This window comes from Sciurus vulgaris, assembly GCF_902686455.1.
Source record: "Sciurus vulgaris genome assembly, chromosome: 3".
NCBI lineage: Eukaryota > Metazoa > Chordata > Mammalia > Rodentia > Sciuridae > Sciurus > Sciurus vulgaris.
In genome coordinates, this window is record NC_136463.1 from 155,639,616 (window position 1) to 155,659,645 (window position 20,030).

The following is a 20,030-nucleotide window of genomic DNA, read 5'->3' on the forward strand; positions in this document are numbered from 1 at the left end:
AGGTTACTATTTATGAAGGCTCAGGGAAGTCTTCTCGGATAAGTCTTGAGCAGAGACTTGAAGACTATGTGCAGACATCTAGGGGAAAAGCATACCAGGGACAGGGGAAACGTGAAAATGACTGACGTTGGAGTATGCTTTGCGCATTTGAGGAGCAGCGAGATAGGGGAAGATCAGAATAGTTGGGAGAAAGACAGACAAGTGCGGGATTTAGTGCAGGTCCTTGCTCGGGGATGGAACCCAGGGATGCGGCCACCACTAAGCTACAGGAGAGTCCAGTATTTTCTTTTGAAACAGGTCTTGCTAAATTGCCCAGGCTGGCCTTGAACATTCCATTAGATCTTCTTACTTAAGCTTTCTGAGTCGCTGGGATTAGACACGCGCCAGGTCCCCGCTGCAGGTTTTTATAAAGTGGAAGGGCAAACCGGGTTTGGTGGTGCGCGCCTGGAATTCCAAGCAACTGGGAAGGCTGAGGTAGGATGGCAATTTCGAGGCTGGCTTCTGCAATTTAATGAGGTTCTATGAAACTTGGCAGGAATGAACTCAAATCCTCACACGTGAGCAAGCTCTACCACGGAGCTACTTCTAGTTTAGTTTTGTAGATGCTTGAAATTTTCCCCAATAATTTTATTTAAATACTTAGGTTTTAAAAGTGATTCATCTTATGCATTTTTCCTCCTTAACCAAACATCCCCTGAAAGCTGTCTACAGCTAGTAAACTCAGTCGTCTGTCTTTTGCTTCTTGTAAAAGAGTAAAACCCAGTCTTCGGTGGTGGTAAAATAAATCCATTGGTTCGACAGCGGAAATTCGCGGCATAAAACAAACGCGCTCAGGGAAACGACTTTTTTTCCCTAGGAGTGCTTTTTTTTAAAAAAAAAAAAAACCTTACTACAAACTCCCAGGACTGATCCCACTTCTACAAAGTCAGAACGAAAGGCCCTCCAGATCCGCGGAAATGACGCCAGCAGCCGAAAACTCAGCCTGCGGGTTCCCAGCAGGGGCGGGGCCGGCGCGGACGTCAGCACGTCGGCCTTCTCACGCCCAGCCTGGAGAAGATTGACCAGAGCGCCCCGGCTTTCGACTGCGGCTGCGCAGGTATGCTGGGGCGTGGCTTCTGGTCACCCCGCCCCTGCCTGGTCTGCGCGACCACTGAGGAGCGGCAGCCGGAGGGCCGGGTAAATCCTAAGCGGCCGGAATGATTAGCCCAGGGCCGCCCCGCCCCGGCTCCTCCCGCCCTCGCGCCCCGCCTCGTGCCGTCGCCGCCCCGCCTCCCTCGCCAGCCCGTCTGCGGGGTGACACCCGGCTTCGCCTTGGGAAGGGGGCGAGGGCAGCAAGAGAGACGGCGGCCGGGTGGCGGCGGCTGGCACCCTGTGTGAGCGCAGGGAGGGGAAGGGGCGGATTGGGAAGAGGGAGCCGCGCGGCGTGAAGTGGGAGGGGTGCTTGGTAGCAGAGGGATCGTAGAGCGAGGGGCGGCGGTGAGGGGGCCAGGCTGTCCCGGGCGTGTCCTGGTGTAGTCCGGCTGGCATCGTTCGGGGGTCGGGGGACGCCAAAGTCGCCTTGCCCCATTTCTGACGCTTTTCTTGGCAGCTTTGGCACATCTTAAGTTTGTCTCTGCTTGCGTTGTCTGGGATGCAGGGAGGAAATTTAAAGATCCCCGTAACACTTGGACGCCTTCCCGGGATCTTTTCCTAGCCGTGTGTGCGTGCTCCACTCTTCTTCCTGGATGGAGAGGTAGAGAGGCCAGGTGGACAGGTTGACTTTCACTCTCTGAGGATTGTTAAAACAAACAAACCAAATTCCTCCCGCCCTCCCCCACGCCCTGCCCTGCAACGCAACAAACATGCCCAACAACTTTTAAGAAGCGGACTAGAAATTTCTGTGAGATTTTATGTGTTTGAAGTATGTGCTTTGGCTTTTGCCTACCATGCACAAGGCCCAGGGTTCTGTCCCCAGCACTGGGGCTGGGTGGTGGGGGGAAGAAATATGTGCCTTGTCCTTAGGTTTATAGAATGTATGTGAGTGGAAAGGGAGTCTTGCACATATTCTTAATGCATTTTGGGGTGTTAGTACTCATTATAAATCTGCTCTAGAGGATTCTAGGTCTTAATATTGATATTATATATTTTGTTTGTTGCTTGTTTTCCTGAAACTTAAGTGTCTGTGAAGTCTAATCATTTTAAGAGTTTATCTCATTGATTGTGTCAACTCAAGCAGATAAATCCCTTGTTTCTGACAAGTCTAGATTCTTTTTATGGCCTGTTTTGAACCAACCTTTGGACTTTTTTTTTCTTTCACAGATTTATTTAATTGCCTAGCTACCACTGATGAAAATATGTTGGAGTAACCGCCGAAACTGCCTTTTATTAACCAGACAGTCCATTTGTTTCACTTATTTTTGTTTGCTCTACTGCTGTGAGCTTTACTGTAACGACTGAGAAACTTGGAAAATAAAATGAACTTGCTGTGGTCTTGAAAATAATTTTTTGAGGAAAATTAAAGTGCCCGGGTGACAGCCAGAATGGCATCCAGAGAGAGACTCTTTGAACTTTGGATGCTTTATTGTACAAAGGTAACAGATTTCCTTTTTATTTCTATTTAAAAAATACTTCACTATAAAATTTTGTGACCGGATTTATCACTTTATTTAGTGGATAATAGGGTATTTATTCATACTAATAACCCCAAACTAAAAACATGAGATTTTCCATTTCCCACTTTTCAGGTTTGAATACATACATAATATTGACAGATTATTAAAAACTGTAGAGTGTGTTTTATTTGATACTTGTCTTCAGTGATCTCAGAATTGTATAAGTCAAATTATTCTCTTAAGAGAAAAAAAAATAAAACCAACACTTTCCTTACTGAAGATTGAATCCAGGGGCATTCTACCATTGTTCTACCTCCTCAGCCCTTTTTTTTCCACACAGGATTTCCCTAAGTTGTCTAGCTGGGCTGGAACTTGTGATCCTCCTGCCTCAGCCTCCAGAGTAGCAGGGGTGACATTTGCCATCATGCCTGTCTAAAATGTTTTTGTCTTTGTTTATGCTTTTCTTTTTCTCCTTCAAGTGGGAATAGGATAGAGCCATTTTCTTGAGGAGGGCATTAAACATTTTTCTCATGGTTAACCTTGTAAGTTGTATGTAAAGCTTATTGATTGAGGTGCTTACTGTGTGATTGTCACAAGGCTAGCACTTGAGAACATTGTCTCAGTTGATCATCATTACAATCCTGGGAGGTTGGTATTACAGTTATCCCCTTTTCCCACTGAGAAAACTGATGCAGGGGTGAACCTGAAACACAGTGTGCCTGACTCACGTCCATGCTTTTAACCATTGTGGCTCCCTTAACATTTTTTGTCATTTGAAAATAATTTCTTTTCTTCCTTGTCTTTATGTGTATTTTACATGATAGCTTTGATTTTATCTTTGACTTTAGATTATTGAGAAGGGTGTATCATAAAAACAGGTATTCAAGTTTCTACTCTGAATTTACTGGCAAGAGTCACAGAAACACCCCTAATCTATTTAAGTTAATTTGGGTCTGGGTGGTGAAGTTCTCAAGTCATAGCCTTTATTTCAGCATTATCCCTTCAGCTTCCTTTTTTTTATACTTTTAGCTCTTTAAAAAGCAAATTATTCTTTCACAGTGATCTCATTTATCTGTAATATTAAGTTTTAGAGATCACATTAGAATTTTCTTTAACTTCCTGGTTTGATGGGTATTAAATTACTAAATGACATATACCTTGAAATGTTTAATATAGGTTTTAAAAATAACTTTGTCTTCTGTAATTTAATGCCAGAAATATCTTTTTAAAAATAGACAACTCTTCAATAAAAAAGGAATCTAATTCACCAGAATCTTGAAAATAGAAACTAACACATGTTGACCAAAAATTAAAATGAAATTTTAATATGAATGTCCAGTAATTTAAAAATGATTTATTAAAAAGATAAGCTTTCATTGTTTTCAGAATGACAAAAGGTAAATGAGGTTACATGGTTTATTAATAAATTTTGTTGTGTAGATTTAATATTTAAGTGGCATAGTACTTATTTAAAAGATAGGGTCGTTCCTTTGCATTTACTGAATTCTATTTTATTTTATTTTTTAGTACTGGGGATTGAACTCAGGGGCACTAGACTATTGAGCCACATCCCCAGCCCTGTTTTGTATTTTATTTAGAGACAGGGTCTCAGTGAGTTGCTTAGCATCTTGCTTTTGCTAAGACTGGCTTTGAACTCTGGATCCTCCAGCCTCAGCCTCCTGAGCTGTTGGGATTATAGGCGTGCACCATGGCGCCTGGCTCTTAGTGACTTTTAATATAAATGTGAACTCTTAACTTCATTTTAAAATTTCTGTCCTCAATAATGAAATACCCTCATGGTCAATTTTCTTTTTCTTTTTCCTTCTTTTTTTTTTTTTTTTTGCTGTGCTAAGGATAGAACTTGGTCTTACTTTGTGCCTAGTAGATTCTGTATCATTGAGCTACTATTTCCAGACCGCTATGGTCAAAATTTGAAACCTGTTTTTTTCTAGGATAGCAAGATAAATTCTGTTTTTATGTGTAAGATTAAATCCTGTGTAGCCAGGTACAGTGGTATATGCCTGTAATTTCAGTGACTCATGAGGCTGAGGCAGGATGTGCAAGTTCAACCTCAAGAATTTAGTGAGGCCCTAAGGACTTAACAAGACCCTGTCTCAAAATTAAAAATAAAAGGTATGGGGATGTAACTCAGTGGTTAAAATCCTCTGGGTTCAATCTCTGATACAAAACAAAATATGTGAATTCTTAATAAGACATTTTTTTCAATTATTTTCAAAGAATTATTTAAAATCATGTTTCATCATTTCATAGATAATTTATTTATAAGATATTAATTTTCTCTTCTGGAGACATCTTGAATCAGATACCTACCAAAACCGGCTCATACATTTAACTCTCCTTCCTAATGAGGATGAATTCTGAATACTCAGTTCTTTGGACTTTCTAGCTTTATTGTTCCTAGCAGTTAGCTCCTCAGAATCACCTTTTTCCCCATCCAACAAACGTTTATGCCTTTTTTTAATTTGCTTTTTATAGTTTTGATGAACTTTCAAATGACTTCAGGACTGCTCAGATCTTTTTAAGAATGTTTTCTGTAACTTAGTTCTGAGTTTCTTAGACTTCTTTTTGGGCTTATAATTGTGATGTCTAGTTTTGACTCTGCTGCTATTCTCTTTTGTGACCTTGAGCAAGACATAACCTCTTTGGGTCTCATTTTTCTTATTTGTTGAGTAAGAGTGTGTATACAGGGAGAATGTTTGTCTTACTTCCCAGCTAAGATTTTTGTTTGTTAATTCCCAGTTAAGATTTTTGTTCATTTTGACCTCCGAGGGATAGGTAGGCTTTAAAACATTTTTTTGTTATTGTTTTTTTTTTGGTTCTCATTCTGTAGCTTGTTGTATAAAACCTTTTAGTTGTCCCTTTTAAAGCTTTCATTATAGAAAATTTCAAGCATACACAAAGTAGAGAAGATAAAGTAAACTGTTTTGTATCTGTCACCTTGTTTTAACAATGATAATTTAGATAAGTTTGTATTCGGTTGTTTTAAAAAAATTTTTTTTAAATATATTTTTTAGTTGTAGATAAACACAATACCTTTATTTTATTTACTTAATAACATTGAACCCATGTGCTAGGCAAGCACTCAACCACTGAGCTACAACCCCAGTCCTATTCAGTCATTTTTCATCTTTGTAGCCTTCCATTTCCCCTGTATCTACTCCTGAATTATTTTGAAGCAAATCCCAATTTATGATCTTTCCCATAGTTAATCCACACCACAGTAAATTTTTTTTTTTTTTTTTTTTTTTTTTATGCCAGGAATTGAACCCAGGGGTGCTTAACCACTGAGTCACATCCTCAGCCCTGTTTTTATTTTCCATTTTGAGGTAGTGTGTCTTTAGATTGTTTAGGGCCTTGCTATGTTGCTGAGTCTGGCTTTGAACTTGTCATCCTCCTGCCTCAGCTTCCCGAGCCTCTGGCATTACAGGCCTATGCCACCACACATGGTCCAACAGTAATTTTTTAAATTATCAAATTTGTGGTCATGTACTAACATTTCCTGCTGGTGTCATAATATTCTTATTTGCCCACTGTTTAAATTAATATTTAAACAAAGTATTGCATTGTATTTTGTTGAAAGAGTCTGTAAAGCTTTTGAATCTATGGTTCCTCCTTTCCACACTTTCTTGCTGTTTGGTGAAGAAACCAGGTTTTTGACCCAGAGTTTTTTAAATTCTGAATTTTGTTAATTAATTTCCCTTGATTTTAGTTGTTTCTTTCTGCTGATGATTGTAAGCTGGCTGATATAGATCCTTAACTGAGTCAGGTTTTGTATTCGATGTAGAAGACAATCACCAGTGATTTTTGCCTAACTGCATTATTTCATTAGGATTTTGCAAAACTATATGCTTTTCATTTATTGTTAGAACACACAGAAATATTCCTTTATCAGTTATTGATGACATTTTCTTAAAGAGAAGGCAGGCAGCATAAATGTTTGATTTTTCTTATTAATTTTCAGAACAATGACTTGATTTGCTAGCATCCTGCCAAGTTTTTTTTTTATCAAATTTATCTTCTTTAGTATCAAATTCATCTTTTTTTCTTTCCATATTTTTCATTGGTGCATTATATTTGTACATGTTGATGGAATTTGTACATGCACACCTTATGACAATATAGTTTGGCTAATGTAATTCCCTAGCACTTTTCCCCTCTTCATTTTTAATTATTAAAATTTAAATAATGTCCACTATTGTGCTACCCTACTTGGTTTGCTCTTTACACAAAACCTTGTATACAATACTTCTTGATTAAAGAAGACAACTTTGAAGGTTTATAAAAGGTCTGTTTTAGAGCAGTAAGGTTAAGATACCTTCCATTTTGCCACAGTGCTGACCTTGGCACAGGTAGTCCACAGTGTGTCAGTAATGAGTTAATATTAAGGTACCATCACAGTGTTTTTATGTAATACAGTGTTTTGAAAGTGGTTATTGACATTACAAAAGTTTAGTAAGTATTGTAGGTAGAAGTATCCTTTGTGTAATACTGCTTTGTCAAAGAATGCTAATGGGAACTATGTCTTCTACCTATTAGTTTGGGTGTGGTTGTCAAAATCCTTTAGTCAAATTAAGATAAATTACTAGTTTCAGTTTTTAGCAGATAGATCTTAACATATTAAACTTAATATTTGAAAAGAATTTAGGTAACCTGTGCAATTTTTATCTTAAATTGACAAATAATGTATATGTTAATGGGGTACAGTGTGATGTTTTGATGCACATATATGTGGTGGAATGATCAAGTCAAGCTGATTAGCATATCAATCACCTGACATTTATTTTTTTGTGGTGTGCAGTTTGTTTTGTTACCAAACTTTTCAGTACTATTTTTTTTTTCCACTTTGTCCTTTTAGGAATTAGGGTTTAATTGCATTGTTAGAAGCATAAATCTTCATAATAGGTTGTTGACCTTATGTAGTTATTACAAAATATAAGCAGAATGATGTCTGATTATCTAAGGTTTCTGTTCTCTAAAGATTCATCACTAGTGTCTAAGACTACTGTTTAAAATATGTAGGCTGAATTTTCTTGCCTCCAGATGGTCATCCCCATCCAGGGTCAAGGATTTGATTAACAGTGGATTTCATATAGCTCTATAGCTCTTATAAGTTAAAAATTAATTTTAAAAAGTTTAGTCTTATATGTGGATTTTAGTTCAGTAGTTAACAGCTAGCTAACGTGTTTTAGATACATTTATCTGAAGTATAGAAGGCAAAATGACTTAAGTTTAATGTCTGAAGAATTTAGTTTGTGTTATCTGTAGTAGGCACCATGTCTACTGTCTTTTGACATTTCTTCATTTAGCATGCTTAAGGTAAGGCAGACAGAGAAATAAAAATTGAGAAAAGCTTTATACCAGCTTTTGGAATTGTGCAACTTTTTGGAATTCATGGATTTTCAAAGAAAGATATATATGTATCATAAACTCCCTATGTCATCTGCTGCCCTTGGATAGGTGTAAGGATATATTTCTATTAGAAATTTAGTCTTTGTGGGAATGCTGCAGTTGGTCACCAGAATATATAGAAGAGAGAAACTGAAGTTTTCAAATTCTTAGGGATTAAGAATTTTTAGGTATCAAATTCTTAAGTATTTCAAATTAAGCTATTTTTGTTCTGTCTGGTATAAAGTCTCAAACTTTAAACTGAGTAAAAATACAAAATGACTTATAAGTGTGGCATTTTGAAATGTGACAGTGGGGTTGAAATTCAAGGTTCATTAGTTTTTTTTCAATTTACACTGAAAAATTTTGCAGAGCTAACAGAATTGGAGGGTTTAATTCCAGTTCTGCTTCTGGTCTTAGGGTCTGAAAGGAGATTACCTAGTTTTTTCATGTATCAGTTTTCTCATCTGTTAAATGAAAACAAAAACTATTTTACATATCAAAGTTGTTGAGAAAAAAAGTGAATTGATTGTATTTAAATGTGCCTTAAGAGTAAGATATATAAACATATAATCTTTATTTGTATTTTTAAAATACACATTTGTGTCTGGAATATTATTCCCAGATACTTCCATTTGGTCTTGTTGTATGATAATAGAGGGCTATATTCTCATCTTTTTATCAATAATAATGAAACTGTACTTATGAATGTCTTAAATAATTTTTCATCTGTACTTATTTAGTCTTGCATTCAGAGTGCTTAATTATCTTGAATAATCATTTGAGCTTTTTTCTCCCCACTCTAAACTGAGTTTGTTTTGGACCTTGATGATGCTCCATTTCCTGCTGTTGGCCTTTGTCCTTCTAAATCTGGAATATGACTAAAATAGATAGTTTTGCAGTGAGCTCAGAGTAAACTTCCTTTTCAGAATAAAAGTTTTTCTTTTAATCAAAATAGAATTTAGAGGTGTTTTATTCAGATAAAAAGGCAAGTACCTCTTTTTATACATATTTGGGGAAAATGGAATGCTCTTCTAATCAGGAAATTGACAATTTATATATAGTACAATTCTGGTTATAATCCTACATAAAGCTCTTAGTGTGATAGACTAATACATGTCTACCTATAAAATTGGACTTTAATTGAATCCTTATTAAGTCTCTATCATGTGCAAAGTATGGAAATGGATCTTGATTTTCTATGGCTTAATGACCTAAGGAAGGAAATATTCTTTGGCTTTAAAGAAAACAAAATAATTATTAACAACTAAAGTGGATACCACTGTGTGTGTGTGTGTGTTTAGAAGTTGGATGTGAAAACAAGAAGGGTATATTTTATATCACTAGACCTGGGAATACCCCTTAGGAAATAAATGTTGTTTTTGTGATTTGACTTGAGGATCCATCCCACTATTCTAAAAGTTGTTAAGCTGCAAGAACATTTTTTTATTCTTTCCTTTTGATTATTAAAATTTAAATTTCTCTGGTAGAAGGTAGAAGTGGTAGCACTTAATGTGTATACCTATAGCATAATTTGTAAATGTAGAAAAGTCTAAATAATTTACAAGGTTTTTTTTTTTTTGAAACTGATACTTGGACATCCCATTTACAAAGTTAGCTAGTACAAGACCACAAAGCTTTCAGGTAAGCATTCATGTGGGTAGAAATACTCCACATATGGATTTGGAGTTCAAAAGGAGGGCTGTGCTGGAAATAAATATTTGAGAGTTGCCAAAGTGGTAGTTGTTTGAAGTAAGAGAATAAGGTAAAAGGAAATTATCACTTAAGAAGGTAGAGGAATCGTCTAAAACCTTAGGCATGTAATAAATATTTTTTTCCTGTTTTAAAACATAAAGATAATAGAGGAAGAAGAGTTTGTAAGTAGTTTGAATGGAAAGAATTAAAAGTGACTGGTTGCCTCAAAGTAAAGTGATGTTATGAGGGAGAGTCAGGAGAGTCAGATTCAACAACAGTCAGGAAGAGCATTATGGACCACATAGTATACTCAATATTTCAGAGATTGTTGGTGGCTTTAGCAAAAGCAATTCTAAAAAAGAGTTGTTAACAATAAAAGATACTTGTTGGTTTATTTTTGTGGAACTAGGGGATTTAACTCGGGACTTTGTGTATGCTAGGCAAGGACTCTACCTCTGATCTACATCCCTAGCTATTTAATTTTTTATAATTTTAATTTTAATTAGTCAATTCAATAGATTTAAAATGATTGCCAAACCGTTTTAACATTTTTTTAATGTTTCCTCCTAATTATTTACTAAACTGATCAAGGATCTTGATTGATCTGTATACCAGAACATCTGAAAATTCTCAGATTCTCAAAAACCCATCTAACTCCAGAGGTGTATAATATGAAAAATTACTACTCTACAAACTGAACAGTCACTGATCATTTGGTACCAATGTAAATATGACCATTAAAATTGAATAACAATACTGATTACAAGGTAGTCATCCTTAGCCAGGCGTGGTGTCACATATCTGTAATGTAGCCACCTGGGAGCCTGAGGCAGAAGGAGGTGGGCAACTTAGTGAGGCCCCGTCTCAAAGTAAAAAATAAAAAAATTATTTAAGATGTAGCTCAGTTTGGTAAAGCACCCCTGGGATCATTCCCCAGTACCACAAAAGAAAAAACAGAAAACAAAGTAGTCATCCATGATATGCTTAAAGTATGAAGAAGTTACTAGAAATAAGAAAACAAACTTTAAAAATTCTTTCTGGAATTTAGAGATCCCTGAAAATTGCTGATAGCCCCAAAGGTTGTTGACTCCAGTTTCATAAATACAAGCTTTGATCAGTTATCATATCTGACGTACTGCCTTTTCTACAGCTTCTTTTTCCCTTCTACAAAATTACAGGGCACATCTGCAGAGGATTTAAGAAATGGGACCAAGTATCCAATGTACCACAGTCTGCTTTCTTGATTGCAATTATTTATAACACTGCCATATGTAAAATGAACTTCATGTTTATTTTAAGAACTTAAAATCTCTCATTCAGTAATGTTATCAGTCTTGAAACACGAAACCTTAAGATATATGTCACTCTCAGTTGCTATTCTCTTGATACTAAGCACTTTGCATTCAGGAGATATAATTGATATTTTCTATTAACACAACATATAGTGGTGAAACTGAAATAGTAATGCCTCAATAAAGACTCTTCAGGGCTGGGGTTGTGGCTCAGTGGTAGAGTGTGTTTGCCTGGCATGTGTGAGGCATGGGGTTTAATCCTAAGCACCACATAAAAATAAATAAATAAATTAAAGGTATCATGTCCATCTACAATTTAAAAATATAATAAAAAAAAAAAAAAAAAAAAAAGAGAGAGAGACTTCAGCTGGATGCTGTGGTATGCGCCTGTAATCCCAGCAGCTCAGGAGGCTGAGGCAGGAGGATTCCAAGTTCAAGGTCAGTCTCAGCAACTTAGTAAGACCCTGTTTCAAAATTAAAAATAAAAAGGGTTGGGATGTGGCTCATTGGTAAAGCGCCCCTTCAATCCCTGGTACCAAAAAAAAAAAAGGAAAAAGAAAAAGAAAAAAAGATTTTTTAAGAGGGAAGAGTGAGAGGCTTATAGAGGCACAATCAACAGTTATGAAAACTGCAAATATTGTCTGCTCTCTGTACCCTGGGTTCCATGATTTAACGCAGTTCTGTTCCTTGGAAATAGCTGCCCAGGCCACTCTTCTCTATTAATCTTGGCTCTTTACATTTTTTTAAATTATCGATGGACCTTTATTTTATTCATTTATTTATATGTGGGGTGCTCAGGACTGAACCCAGTGCCTCACACATGCTAGGCAAGTGCTCTACCACTGAGCCACAACTCCAGCCCAGCTCGTTTTTTTGGAAGGTTCATATTATTTTCCTTTTGCTGTACCTGATACACATCAATGTGATTCTGTGTGTTTTTTTTTTATTAGTGCACTATAATTATACATAGTATTTCAAGTTCTTTTTTTTTTTTTTTTTTTTTTTTGCAGTGCTGGGGATCGAACGCAGGGACTTGTGCTTGCAATGCAAGCACCCTACCAATTGAACTGTCTCCCCAGCCCTTCAGTTCATTTTTATGTGGAATTTGATTTCAATCCCTCTCTACCCATTCCTTTCCCTCCCCCATTCTCCTTTCTCCACTCTACCGGTTTTCCTTTCAAGCTTTTATTTTTTTTTTAATGTTATTTTTTATTCTTTTTAGTGATACATGACAGTAGAATGTATTTTGACATATTATACACATATGGAGTAAAACTTCCCATTCTTGTGGTTGTACGTGATGTAGAGTTAAACAGGTCGTGTATTCATATATGAACATAGGAAAGTGATGTCTGATTCATTCTACTTTCTTTCCTATTCCCCCTTCCTTCCCCCCATTCCTCCCTGTCCAATCTGGTGAACCTCCACTCTGCCCCCCATTGTGAGTCAGCATCCACATATCAGAATATTCGGCCTTAGTTTTTGGGATTAGCTTATTTCACTTAGCATGATAGCCTCTAGTGCCATCCATTTACTGGCAAATGCCATAATTGCATTCTTCTTTGTGGCTAATATTCCATTGTGTATATTTACCACATTTTCTTTATCCATTCGTCTGTTGAAGGGTACCTAGGTTGATTCCATGAGTTAGCTGTTGTGAATTGAGCTGCTATGAACATTGATATAGCTGGGTCACTATAGAATGCTGATTTTAAGTCCATTGGGTATAAACAGAGGAGTGGGATAGCTGGATCAAATGTTGGTTCCAGTCCAAATTTTCTGAGGAATCTCCATACTGTTTTCCAGAGTGGTTGCACTAATTTGTAGTCCCACCAGCAATGTATGAGTGTACATTTTTCTCTACATCCTCACCAACACTTATTGTTGCTTGTATTCTTGATAATTGCCATTCTGACTGGGTGAGGTGAAATCTTAGAGTAGTTTTTTTTTAATTGTTCTGTTTAGTTATACATGATAGCAGAATGCATTTTGAGTCATTGTACATAGATGGAGTACAACTTTTTCTCTGATTGTACACCATGTAGAGTCACACCATTTCTGTAATCATACATGTACATAAGGTAATGATGTTTGTCTCATTCCACCATTTTTCCTTCCCCTGCCCCCTCCCATCCCCTCATTTCCCGCTATACAATCCACATTCCTTCATATTCCCTCTCCCCCTCCTTGTGTGTCAGCATCTACTTATCAGAGAAAACATTTGACCTTTGAGTTTTGGGGATTGGCTTATTTCATTTAGCATAATATTCTCCAACTCCATCCACTTACCTGCAAATGCCATGACTTTATTCTTCTTTATGACTGAGTAATATTCCATTTTATATAAAAGATACACTCATACATTGCTGGTGGAATTGCAGATTGGTGCAACCACTGTGGAGAGCAGTGTGGAGATTCCTCAGAAAATTTGTAATGGACCCATCATTTGACCCAGCTACCCCACTCCTCAATTTATACCCAAAGGACTTAAAATCTATAGTGATATAGCCATATCAATGTTTATAGCAGTTCAATTGTGCAAACCAACCTAGATACCCTTCAATAGATGAATGAACAAAGAAACTATGGATGGGCTGGGGATATAGCTCAGTTGGCAGTTGCCTCACATGCAAAGGGCCCTGGGTTCAATCTCCAGCCCCCCCAAAGAACTGTGGTATATATGCACAATGGAATATTACTTAGAGTAGTTTTAATTTACATTTCTCTAATGGGTAGTGACGTTGAAGTTTTTCATATATTTGTTGACCATTTGTATTTCTACTGTGAAGTATCTGTTCAGTTCCTTAGCCCACTTATTGACTGGGTTATTTATTTATTTTTTCTGGTGTTAAGTTTTTTGAATTCTTTATGTGTTCTCGAGATTAATGCTCTATCTGAGCTGCAAGTGGCAAAAACTTTCTCCCATTCTTTAGGTCTCTCTTCTTGTTCTTTATTGTTTCATTTGCTGTGAAGAAGGTTTTTAGTTTGATACAATCCCATTTATTGATTTAAAAAAATATTTTTTAGTTGTTCATGGACATGTTATCTTTATTTATTTTTTTATTTTGTGGTGCTTGGGATTGAACCCAGTGCCTCTCGCATGTTAGGCAAGTGCTCTACCACTGAGCCACAGCTCCAGCCCCATTTATTGATTCTTGATTTTACTTCTTGCACATTATGAATCTTGTTGAGGAATTTGGTTTCTAAGTTGACATGGAGAGTTTTTTGCAGATTGAGAGATAGGGGTCTAATTTTGTTTTATTACATATGGATTTCCAGTTTTTCCAGCATTATTTGTTAAAGAGACTATCTTTTCTCCAATGTATGTTTATGGTGCCTTTGTCTAGTATAAGATAACTATATTTATGTTTGTTTGTCTCTGTGTCTTCTTTTCTCTACCATTGGTCTTCATATCTGTTATGGTCTTTTATTATTTTTGATTATACTCCGAGTATATATATAGAGAGGTGAAATTCCCTGTATATTCATATATGCACATAATGTGATTTCTTTAAATTCATTCCATATTCCTTCCCTTTCCTGCCCTCTCCTTCCCTCTCAATCTCCTTTTCTACTCCACTGATCTTTTATACATCTTTGTGATATCTGAAAGATATCATTAATCTTCACTAATTTTGCTCTAACTTCCACATATGAGAGAAAACATTTGACCTTTGATTTTCTGAGTCTGGCTTATTTCACTTAGCATGATGTTCTCCATTTCCATCCTGAATGAATAGTTATTTAAAGTTTATGAAATACTTAAAGTAACCAGGCTCAGTAGCATACAGCTGTAGTCTCAGTGACTTGGGAGGCTGAGGCTGCAGTATTGCAAATTCGAGGCCAGCCTCAGCAACTTGGTGAGGCCCTAAGTAATTTAATGAGATCCTGTCTCAAAACAAAGGGCTGGGGATGTGGCTTAGTGTTTAAGCACTCCTGGATTCAGTCCCAGTATCACCAGTATTAAAAACAAACAGACCAGGGGGGTGGGGGGAGGAGTAAAATTTGAAATAATTCTTAGTAGGTATTGATATATTCTAAGCCTACTTCTAATATTCTTTCTTTTATATGTGTTAAAGTTGCTTACAGGCCTTTCCTGGATGTGACATGCTTTCCTTTCATTAACATTTTTGCTTTCATCTATCTAATTGACTGTGACTTCACTTACTTCACCTGAGGGCATGCTTTTCTAGCTAGAGTCAGTTTTCCACTAAGGTTATAAGCCCAGATGTAAGAAAACCAAGGCAATCAGGATGGAAAAGTTTCTGAATCATCAGGGATGGCTTAGTGGAAGAGGTGGCATTGATCAAGGGAGATTATTTAATTATTTGTTTATTTTTGGTACTGAGGATTGAACCCAGGGGTGCTTTACCACAGAGATACATCCCTAGCCTTTTTTAAAAACAATTTTAGTAACTTTGTGAATCAGGGTCTCACTAAGTTACTAAGGCCTCACTAAGTTGCTAAGACTGGCCTTGAATTTGAGATCTTCCTGAGTCTTGATCAAGGTTTTAAAGAATGTACAGTAGCTTAATAGTAGTAAAAGGTATTCAGGCAAGTATAAGGCATAATCAAAAAGAACAAAGAAAAAGTGGTCTTAGTGTAGGTTTTTATTTCTGGTAATAAAGTATGCTATGTTTGAACTAACCTTTATTCTGAAATTACTCAGATTTCTGGATAAAAATTAACTATCTTAAAAACTTTGAAAGTCTGTCAAGAGAGCAAAGCATTAGAGTGAAATCTGAGTCAAAGCAGGAACATCAATAAATGGAAACCATTTTTGCCTGTTGAACTTGAGCTTTTGTTTTCCTGGCTTTGAGGGTGGACAGAATTCAAAGCCAAGAAACTATCCAGAATGAGAAATATAGATTTTCCATTATAATCTCAAGGCTTAACCTTTGGTATAAAGGTGAACTAGAAGTAAACCCACTCCACCAATTTCCACTTGGGAACTTCAGGGAAAAGTGCCTTGAGTAAGAATCAACAGGAGACAACAGAAACAGATCAGGGAAAAAGGAAAGACTAAATATGTTGATATTGAAATGCATAGATTATAAAATTAGTATGAAAACTAGGATTAAAGAAAATCAAATAACAGATTTTTGTGTTTTATAGAATTAAGACAACATTGACAATAAAATTTAGCATTTTATGGAACACTTATAAAAATGCTGGTAGCTAAAATTGCAGTTTAATACTATTCATGATGTATGAGTTGATAAATTAAAGTTTAATAATTTTATTCATGATGTCTGAATTGGTAATATATGAATACCTGTTACCTGGTTTGCACCTGGATAGGCCATGACAAATACATTAGCTGCCTAAGGACAATTAAAAAAATATGCATTTTAATTTTAAAGACTATAATTTTTTTTTTTTTTTTTTTAAGTGTAATGCCACATGTCTGTAATGCCAGTGACTTGGGAGCCTGAGGCAGGAGGATTGCAAGTTTGAGGGCCAGCCTGGTCAACTTAGCAAGACAATGTCTCCAAATAAAAAAAAATTAATAGGGTTGGGGATGTAGTTCAGTGGTAAAGTGCCATTGGATTCAGTCCTTAGTACCAATAAATAAATAAATAAATAAACAAATAAAATTAGTAGTTAAATTACTTTCTCAGTAATTTTCTGTAATTGATAGAAACAGTAAAGGTTTAGTTACAATGTAATGTATTTATGTAGACTTAACACTCAATATACATTTCTTTCAAATACACACATATTTACAAAGAATGAGAATATAATAGATCTAAGTTTCAACAGATTTTTTTTTTTTTTCTTTTGCGGTACTGGGGATCGAACTCAGGGCCTTGTGCTTGTGAGGCAAGTACTCTACCAGCTGAGCTATCTCCCCAGCTCCAGATTTCAAACTATTGAAATAGTAGCAAATGTTTTTTTGGCAAGAATGTAGTTAAGAAACTGATAGCAAGAAGATTAAAAAAAAAAAAAATTCCTGGAAGGTAAGAAATATGCTTTTAAATTAAGTCTCATTGAAGAACAAATAATAAAGGAAAATGATTTTTAAAATTGAATGATGAAAAGTACATTTTAGAACTTGACAGGAGGGTAGCTACTGTATTAGGAATATTTATGGCTTTAAATATGTTAGAAATGAAAAAAGACTGAAAATTAACTATAGTCATCTGTGGCAGCCAGCTTCTAAGATCTCTTTCTCCTGTTATTTACAGCCTTGTGCAGTTCCTTCCTGCATTGTACCAGTTTTGATCTTTGTGACCAAGAGAATTTGACAAGTTACACTATGTCGTTTCTGAAATTAGGTTATAAAAGACACTGTTGTTTCCATCTCAATTTTTTTTTTTTTTTTTTTTTTTTTAATTTACTCTGGGGAAAATCAGCTCCTCTGTTGTGAGAGCTCAATGGAGAGGCCCATTTTGTGAAGAACTGATGTCTCTTGCCGGTTACAACATGAATTAGTTTTTAAGTGGTTCCCCCAATCTAGTCAAGCTTTGATATGACCGCATTCTGAATTGGCATAGTTATTACAAGGCATTGAAAAAAGCTGAGTCAGTACCACCCACTTGAACTGCCTTAGAATTCCTTCCCTTTAAGAAACAGTGAAACAATGCATGTCATTTTAAGCTGCTAAGTTTTAGGGTAATTTGTTATGGAGGAATAGATAATTAGTACCTCATCCATTTAAGAAGATAAAAGAACAAATGAACCAAAGAGTGAAGGAAGTTAGTATTTTTTAATTTTTTTGTTCTAATTAGTTGTACATGACAGTAGAATGTATATATTTTGATAGATCATACATAGAGTGTAATCTCTCATTTTTCTGATTATACATTTTGTAGGATCACATTGGTCATGCAAAATTAGTATTTTTTATGTAAAAATTCTCAAATTTATTGTATTTTCAGTTCTAGGAAATACCTGTGTATCAGAAGTGGTATGTATTAAGGAATAGATTTAAATTTAATTCCTTTCCATTATATTCTGAGGATGAATAGCACAAGCACAATCTGTATCTGGATATACTTTTTTTTTTTTTTAAGAATTTTTTTCACAATACCTTTATTTTTTTTAACTTTTTTTTTTAGATGTTGATGGACTTTTATTTTATTCGTTTATTTATATGTGGTGCTGACAATCAAACCCAGTGCCTCACACATGCTAGCCAAGTGCTCTACACTGAGCCACAGCCGCGGCCCCATCCTTTATTTTTTAATTTTTTATGTGGTGCTGAGGATTGAACCCAGTGCTTCACACGTGCTGGGCAAGCGCTCTTCCACTGAGCTATAGCTCCAGCCCTGGATATACTCTTGAAAATTTGAGAATCAGAAAGTGGAATTGAACGTAAATATCTCTTAGTAACTGGCCTGGTAGCACAGGCTTGTAATCCCAGCTACTCAAGAGGCTGAGGCCAGAGGATCACAAGTTCCAGACCAACTTCTAAACTTAGACTGTCTCAAAAATAAAGAAAAATAAAAGTCTTCCCTCTGCAAATCTACTAGTCATATTCATATCACAAATAAATTATATTTACTTTTGTAGAAATTATTCCACAATGACTAAAAACTTGATGACAGAGTCTATGTTATAATATTGATTGTGGTAGCCAACATGTTTTGAATTCTTAAGTACCAGGTACTGCTCAGTACTTCATGTGATAATCTCATTTAGCACTCTCAACATCTCTGAGGTAGGAAATATTATCTTTATTTTTGGGTGAAGAATAGCTCAAAGAAGTGTAAGGTAGGGAATCTTTCCTTAGTCCCACAAATAGTAAATGCAAACAGACTTAAGAGGAAAACAATAACATTTAAATCAGGTAGCACAGGGGATCTTGAAATAGTTAAATATGTATGGCATAGAACATTTTCATTCGTAGATGTCCTAATTTTGGCACAAAGTAGGTTGTGAAGATAATATTGATTGATACTTATTGAGAATATACTTGTGTGCTAGGCATTGTTGTAAGCCTGTTACAGGTATTAGGTTATTTAATTTTCACAACCAGTCCTGTAAAATAGGTAATATCATTGTTAATTTTTGGTGTGCTGAGAATTGAACCAGGCCCTTGCTCATGCTAGGCAAGTGCCCTCCCACTGGGCTACATCCCTAACCCGTTATGTTTGTAGAGAAAGAAGTTGATGCGAAAACATAGGGTGACTTGTTGAAGAAGGTAGCATCAGGGATTAAAGTCCAGGTGAAACTGAATTGTCCCCAGCACTTCTGCACTAAACACATTTGTGTGTTGTGTTCCTAAAGATTGTGTAAATGGGGAGATAGTCCATACTGTGGTGTTTCAGTGTACCAAACCTATCTTTAGTTATGATAAGGACTAAGTTTAAGATTTAAGTAATATTGTTTCTGAGTATGTGGAGATCTTTCTTTTTGTGACCTTTAGGGTTTTTTTTCAGGTTATTGTATATCTTTTTGTTAACCATTTTTAGTCTTGAATTTACTGATCCTGACTAAATTCCACTTTTATTCTTTTTGCCTACTAAAGCTCCATTTTCAAATGAGTGTAGTGCAGTGGAAAGAGCACTTATTGGATTCTTATATCCTTGCATTTTAATTCTAGCACTATTAATTATTAGCTGTATGATTTTGGCCAAGTTATATATCCTTAGACTGTCCCTTTTGTGACATGTAAAATGGGAAGAATGTAAACCCTTTCTGCATAGTTGTAGGGAGTAAATAAAATGACATATTGCAAAAATGCCTGCTATGCCACTTAGTACATGGCAGGTGCTTTAAAATTTTCAAGTGCTTTTCATCTTAGTAAATGAAACAGTACCATTTCTTTCCTTATATTTGCTCAGATTCCTAGGGGAACTCTGTGCTTGCCAAACACTCAGTAGCCCTGACCTTTAGAATTTGAACCAGATACTGTAGAGTTCCTAAATAAAATATGAAGAGAATTGTGTTAATTTTTTATAGTGTTGTCGGACTGTTTTGTGTTTAACTTTTACCAAGAAGTAATCCTCTGTTTCATTAGGAAAGAATGCAGGATGGGGGGCGCGGGTAAGGAAAACTCCAGGTACTTGCATTTCCGGAGGCCTTGCAGAATGGATCAGTG

The 20,030-nt window shown here is 36.1% G+C and overlaps 1 protein-coding gene across 11 annotated transcripts in view; it reads left to right on the plus strand.

The window, feature by feature from the left end:
* The first annotated feature begins 1,174 nt into the window (after window positions 1-1,174).
* NBEAL1 (neurobeachin like 1) overlaps window positions 1,175-20,030 on the plus strand; it is a 200,186-nt gene continuing 181,330 nt past the window's right edge. For 8 of the 11 annotated variants that reach the window (XM_079130555.1, XM_079130546.1, XM_079130556.1 and 5 more), the window contains exons 1-2: window positions 1,176-1,373; window positions 2,299-2,570. In XM_079130555.1, coding sequence (XP_078986681.1) covers window positions 2,520-2,570 — 51 coding nt within the window. In that variant the 5' untranslated portion in view covers window positions 1,176-1,373; window positions 2,299-2,519. Of the gene's footprint in view, window positions 1,374-2,298; window positions 2,571-20,030 lie in introns of all 11 variants that reach the window. The other 3 variants (XM_079130560.1, XM_079130561.1, XM_079130554.1) reach the window with 2 other exon arrangements.